Consider the following 7084-nt stretch of genomic DNA (forward strand, 5'->3'; position numbering starts at 1 on the left):
ATAAAATGCGTTCCTTCATAAAGATATCCAACTAAATATATTTTAGGAATCCTCAGATTTGTCTCTCTACACAGCAATTCAGAATCCAGAGAAAGCGTTGAGCTGGGTTAACTTGCTCTACCACGAAACCTTGGAAACTTGGAAGTGCGCAAGTATATCAAAACCGATTCGTGTCTCTGTTGATGTTCACCAAGGAAACATCCTCTCGTCACTCCTCTTTGTTCTTGTTGTGGACACCGTCACACAGGATATCCAATGCCCAGCGCCCTACACACTGCTTTATGCAGATGATGTTTTCCTAGCATCTGATAGTAAAAATGATCTCGAGCAATTGTCCAAAAATTGAATGATCGCCTCATGCAACACGGTCTCAGATTGAATCTAAACAAAACTGAATTTTTGATGACCGATCCCGATGAAACAATCACTGTCAGCGGTGGTGATCTTCCCAGAACTGAGCGATTTAAATATCTCGGGTCAGCACTATCAGCCAATGGAGAACTGCGTTATGAAATTGCTTCACGCATTAACGCAACCTGGATGAAGTGGCGTTCCACAACTCGTGTTCTTTGTGATCGACGTATCAACTAAAGTCTCAAATCTAAAATTTACCGCTATGTCGTCCATCTAGTCGCCCTCTATGGTTCTGAGTGTTGATCAACTATAAAAGACAATGAACGGCGTTTTGCGGTAATGGAGACGAAGATGTTGCGATGGACTAGTGGCGTGACAGACTTATCCACACCATCGTGCATTGGAGCAGTTGCGAGGTTCATTTCTCGACGGGGGAAGTGCTAAAGAGTCTATAGCGATTGTGGTAGCAATTTTTTGGGTGCCAACAATCAGTTGCAAAAGAAATACAGAGAAGCACAACAGACTAGCGGTGCCGAATTAGCTAATGATGGCCTAGAGTGGAAATTCATACCTTCCAGAACCCCCACTTTGGCGGGCTCTGGGAAGCCAGTGTGAAAGCGATGAAGAGCCATCTCTACAAAACGATTGGGCAGCAACTCTTAATTGTTGAAGAATTTAACACACTGTTGGCACAAATAGAGGCTTGCTTGTGATTCAAAAGATGCTTCAGCTTTAACTTCTGGGCATTTTCTCACAGAAGACAATTTTTTTTAGTTGCGAAGTGATCCCAGTTAGACGAGTAAAACTCTTATAAAGAGGTGGAAATTAGTCAAGAGTCAACAGTATTTGCATTAGCTTCAACAGAGGCCGGGGTCGCTAAAACAAAAAGATAATCCTAAGGTACTCAAGACAGACCACATTCCATCCATGCCTTGACCATTAGCAAGTATATTGGCCATACACCCTGGTGTTGATTGTCTTGTCTTTGCCGCAACACTCAGGCTATAGAGTAAGATTGCAAAGCGAGCGATAGCGAAGATTTGTAGCTTAGTGTACAGAACCAGGGAATGAATCGATCAATCCTCAACACAACATTCAAGTGGCAAACGATCGTCCCCCCAGGATGATATAATACAAACCGAGCGAAAAAAGAAGGTCCCAAATCGGACAACAAAAGAAGGGTAGTAAGAAATATTATTGTATAAATCCCTGTGAATAAACAATTACTAGTCAGTTGGGAATTCCAAGCCTTTATTTTCGAGTCGTCTTGTGAGGCTACATGACGGCGGAACACACACACCCAATTGAATGAACCCTGACATGACCAAGTCCGCAGATAGAAGTGGATGATAAACTCAAATAGGAAAAGGAAATTAAAACGTAACACCGGCTCCGTCGCTAGTACTGATTACTTTATTAATCAAATATCCGTGTTGTTCCCCAAATATCAATATTTGCTTCATAAAATAATCAGTACTAGCGACGGAGACGGGAAATTATATCGTCCAACATAGACAATAAACTGTGTAGACGAAACTTGTACATATAAAACCGTCTACGAGGTCAAAACCGCCAATTACATAGAGATACGACTCCTCCTCTAAAGAAGCTAGCTCCCCAACAACGAGCCTCGGAATAAATATTTTATGAAGCCAAAAGAAATAATACTTTAACTGAGAATGAGATTAGACTATGCAAACAGGCCGAATGGAACCACCGAGAGACTACAACCAGTGCGTTTGCACCGCCTTCATTGCAAGGTCCAGACGGGCACATAATCAACAAGGCACCCAGCAATGCAGGGAGGATGCGCATAACTATTTCAGAAACCCTCAAAATAACAGTCTACCACAGCGAACCTACAAGACCAAAAAGGCGAAATTTCCTATCCACAGAAGACAGTTTATGTTGGAGCAAACACGAGAACAGCGAGTTATCCAATCAAAACACCTTCTAAAGAAAATTAAATACGCTGAAGCGCCTGAAATGTTATGGGTTCTTTCTGACGAATAGAAATATTGCCCAAGGCTAAAAGACCCCCGCAGAAATGGCAATCCTACAGAAGTTCCGGTTATCATGCACATCAGCCGCTGTTATGGATTTGGGTGTTGTGAGCAACAAAGACATGCCACGCCAACACACTTCTTTACTCAAGGACTTCCGAGTGAATTCTTCAGCATTTGTCGAGGTTCTAGAGACAGTAGTGAAACCTTAGATTGATAGTGTGCACGGTGACAGCCCACACATCTTTGAGCAAGACTCTGCTCCTTCACAGAAAGCGATGGCGACACACGATTGGAGGGCCGAAAATTTACATGACCAACATGGCCACCTAGCTCCCTAGATCTTAATCTCCTGGATTACTACGTATGGGGCGTAGTTGCAAGTTCAATATTCGCCTGTATCTATGTTTGAGTTACGCCTCTGCCATTGTGACTGGTGAAAGTCAACTCAGAATGGTAGTTTTTAACCAGTTTCAGTTAAAATATTTTTATTACAATTCGTCGGAGAAGACCATATAGAGTCATTTGCCCGATTTAAATAATAATTGGAAGAGATACATCCAGATTTCGCAGTCGGTATGCTCATAGACTAATTGGATTAGATCTATTGGGAAACAACGGATGTGGGGGCACAGAGCATTGGAAGAGTTACTGTGAGGACTGAATCCACTTCTTACAACGCTTTCCGATTCTCGTGTCCCCATACATTTGTTTGATAGAAGATATGAAGTTACCCTGAAGCGTAGAGAGGACTGGGAAGACCCAGAGGAATTCCTGGCGGGATATACGGAAGTCTTCTACACCGATGGCTCAAAAACAGAAGAGAGTTCTGGAGCCGTGAGTCTACCTCTCGAATAAAAACGAGAAGTGAGCTTTTCCTTTGGGACAATATGCAATGGTTTTTCAAGCCGAAGTTTATACGATCCTAAGGGCAGCAAACTGGGTGATTGACGAGCGGTTGAAGGCCAGGTACATCGCAATCTGCAGTGACAGCCAAGCTGCATTGAGGGCATTAAGAAGTCCTTTGTTCACCTCGAAAATCGTCCAGTAACGCAGAAACCGTTTGAACGCTATCTCTAGATTCAATACTGTGGAACTACTCTGGGTAACTGGTCATTGTGGCGTAGAGGGAAATAGAATCTCGGATGCTTTAGCGAAAGAGGGGTCAATCTCCCCTCTGCCGGAGCCTGCAATTGGACTATCAATAGCATTGGCTAAGTCTGCTTTCAAAAACTGGGAACAAGCTTCCCAGAATGACAGATGGCAGAGCCTAAGTGCTGCTCGACACACCAAACTTTTCCTGCCAGAACCGAACATGCGTACCGCAAAGTTTATCCCGTCGAAAAGCAGGACTTGCAGGTGTATTTTGAGCATTCTGACAGGCCATAATTCACTAGCTGGTCATATGTTCAGAATAGGAATTACTCAAGATGATACGTGTCCCTCCTATAATGAGGAAGTGGAATCCACGGAGCATTTCCTATGAGAATGGACAGGCCTATGGACGCATCAGGCACCAGATTTTTAGTGCCGATGTTTTCCAATTGCGACGGGTAACATCACATCCACTAACGGAAATCCTGCAATACGTTAACGAATCCGGAATATTCCGCTAGACGGAGGTGGCGAGCACAATGGGCTAACACGGCCTGAGTGCTCAGAAGCTGTAGCTTCTCCCATCATACACACACACATGTACTAGAGAGAAATAGCGGCCCGATTCTGCCCTAGCCTCATTTTAAATATTTAAAAAAAAAAAAACGGAAAAAAGTAAAAAAAACTTGCGTCTATATCTCCAGCAAGGTCCATTTGTTATCTTTCGTCCTATAAAAGTGAGGTCAGTGCCAGACTCATTCTCATTGTCCAGTTGTGAAATTTCTTGGTACTCCCCAGGGACATTCTCCAGGTATGGTTTGATTCTGGATTTTCAATCATTGCAGAGCTCTTAAAGTGAAATCGTAACTTGCATTGGAAATCGTCCGGCATTTATCGCTTTCATTACTGTATTTTGGGAGTCTAATTCTGCCTTATACGAAGCCAGTCAATGGCCTCGGAGTGTCCTGTAAAGTACAAAAGAATTAGTAAGGGATCTTCATTGACTCGGGGTTATAAGCTTGCCATGGAGGAAAAAAAACAATTTATTTTCCAACTTTTTCTCTATTCACATATCCTAATCGCTTGTCCATACAAAAAAAACTAACTTCTCTCATTTACACGATTCAATTGCAAAGTTCCAATAAGTGCATCTGGCGATAAGTCTCGTCCTCTAAATCGCCTGAATATCTCCGCCGTGCCAACAGATCCGCCATACGCAAAGAACGTACTCTTCAAACGCTGCCCGACATCTGTTCGGCCATTTTCTACGAATGTGCTGTACACATCGGCCGCCACGATTTTCGACATAATATGGCTGAAGTAAGCGGCCCCCCACTCACCAGCAAAAATATTCACCATAGAGCACGGATGCGAGTCTTTTTTGTCCAATTCGAAGTTGATATAGTTGGGCCATAGTTTCCGCACGATATCCTGCCAGAAGTCGTTGGATGAGTGCAGCTCAAGGTCGAGATTTGCAATGTATAGCTCTTTGCAGAGATCGTAGCCAGCCATGTAGTTTTGGTAGATCTTTATGCTGTCCAGCAGCTCGGCAGGGATTTCTTCTTCCGTGCTGTAGTGACCGGACAAGTTTACGAGGACATTTGGATCTTTCAAGAAAAATTCCATGACTTTGCCGCACACTTCTGCGGCATCCCATTCGATGTTTGATAGACCAGCCAAATCGCTGTACCTGACTTGGGTGAGGATGTGCTGCATGCACTTACCAAAGTTCCGGAATATCGTGCCCATGTCGTCAATGGACAGCAACGATGGCTTTCCGTAGACGGGAGTGGGGAAATTGAAAACGAGTGAGCAGAGAGGTTTGGTTTGTGTAACATCGCTACGGTTCCGGATTGCAACCATCCACCCTTCTTTACCCCGGCGTCCCTTTTGAGAGTAGCAATCTAAGTAGAAGCCTCCAAGCAGTTCGGATTGGTTCCCTTCGTTGAATACGTCGTAGTATTTCACAGACGGGTGCCACGCCTCCACATTCTCCCTCTCAACAATTGTCACGTGGAACAACTTTTCCAGAAGATGAAAGATACCTGTAATGACCCGTGGAAGTGGGAAGTACTCTCTAATCCGTTCCTCGTCGTAATTATAAACGGCATTGAGGTGTTTACGCTTCCAATAAAGGATGTCACAAAGCTCCAGTTTGTGGCCGAAGTTACTCTCGTCTGCGAACTTTTGTAAGGTTTCCACTTCCTGAACCTGCGCCGGGAATGCATAGCTCAGCAGACTGTTGAGTATTTCTCGGACATATGGGACGTCTTTGGCCATTTTAGTCTCCATGGACATTGTTGCGAAATCCGGGAATCCTAGCAAGTTTGCTTGACGTTTGCGAAGTGAGCGAATGTTTTCGAGGTGCGTGCTAGTGGCCAAGGATTTTTCTGTATGGCTGGATGCCTTGCGGACGTCTGCTTGCCACACGTTCCATCGTTCAACTCGATCTGGACAGTACTCTAGGACTCCCTTGACGATATCTGGTTGAAGAGTGACTTTCCAGGGGCCTTTGGTCGGTTCTTCGTCGTTGACTGCGATTGCCTCGAGTAGGGTGGGTGGGAAGGCTCGAACCAGACTGTAGTCCTTGATGACGTGCGAGAATTGTTTTATTGCGGTTTCCACTTTGCTGCGGTATGTTGACTTCTCTTTGTTCAGTTCGGTTAAGGTTTGCGTTAGGTTTAACCTTTCGTCTGGCTGCAGAGTGATGCCATTCAGTCGTCCTTCTAGCAGGTATTTCTTGACTAGTTGTTTGCCTTCTGGAGATCCAGCTTCGACAGACTTTGGGTCTGCGGTGGACAAGCAGTCGAATATGGGTTTGCTGTTGAATCGAGCCGCTCGTGCTCTCTGCGCTCGTTCGTGGATGTTCAAATAGTACGTGGTAGGCATCAACGTGCTGCTTCCTAGGTAGAGTGCCTTTGCGACACCCCATGTCGTTTCCAGATCCTTGATCGCATGTTCGAATGGATCCAGGATGTCGGCGTAGACATTGAGCTGGTCCTTGGATTGCACAAGTTGTTCGGTTTCCTCCACCAGTTTCTCGACGGACCTAGCTTCTGTCCCTATCGCGGCTAAGCACTTTTCCACGGTTATATGGGTGAATTCTGGCAAACCGTCCGGCTTTGAGAGGTTACTGGATCCATCGCCATTCTCGCCTATTTCTGGAACCCTGGGAAAGTGGAGGGTGAGAGACACTGACAAATGTGGTGGGCAATGACTTACAATACTATGAAACCATTGTTCCTGCGAGTGGTGGAGATCCTCGACACACTAAGGAGTCTGGGGAGGAATTGATGTCGCAAAACAGCCGAAATCATGATGAAATATCTGACATCTGAACGACCGGCGAAACTTCACCAAAACATATGATGGACCTTCTTCTTACCTGGGTTGCCGTCGCGGCGGTATAAAGCTTTTATCTTGAAGCTGATTTTCTACAACAATTCTTCTTTTATCTGAAATAAAATGCCTGTCGATTTCATCACACCATAATAAGGAACTCAATTGAAACCCTAGAAAGGCCAAAAACTCGTTTTGAACATAATAACAAAAAATATCTCCTATCGGAATACATCAGCTGATCCCAATCAGACGTCAAAAGCTGTATTCTGACAGCCAAAGAGAAACTGGAC

General features: G+C 44.6%; 1 protein-coding gene across 1 annotated transcript; it reads right to left on the reverse strand.

Moving 5' to 3' along the window:
* Positions 1-4480: 4480 nt before the first annotated feature.
* On the reverse strand, positions 4481-6972 carry LOC119658635 (oligopeptidase A). Its single transcript, XM_038066160.1, has 2 exons — positions 6675-6972; positions 4481-6621 (listed from the first exon to the last, which is right to left on the reverse strand). Exons 1-2 carry the CDS (start codon positions 6767-6769, stop codon positions 4554-4556), a joined length of 2163 nt encoding a protein of 720 aa, XP_037922088.1. The 5' UTR covers positions 6770-6972; the 3' UTR covers positions 4481-4553.
* Between the last annotated feature and the right edge of the window lie 112 nt (positions 6973-7084).

This window comes from Hermetia illucens, chromosome 6 (assembly GCF_905115235.1).
Source record: "Hermetia illucens chromosome 6, iHerIll2.2.curated.20191125, whole genome shotgun sequence".
Classification (NCBI taxonomy): Eukaryota; Metazoa; Arthropoda; class Insecta; order Diptera; family Stratiomyidae; genus Hermetia; species Hermetia illucens.

Bases quoted from the DNA above. Each gene is read 5' to 3' on its own strand.
- LOC119658635 (XM_038066160.1), bottom strand. From the start codon at position 6,769: ATGATTTCGGCTGTTTTGCGACATCAATTCCTCCCCAGACTCCTTAGT. The intron at 6,622-6,674 runs GTAAGTCATTGC...CCACTTTCCCAG, and splicing joins AACAATGGTTTCATAGTATT to GGTTCCAGAAATAGGCGAGA.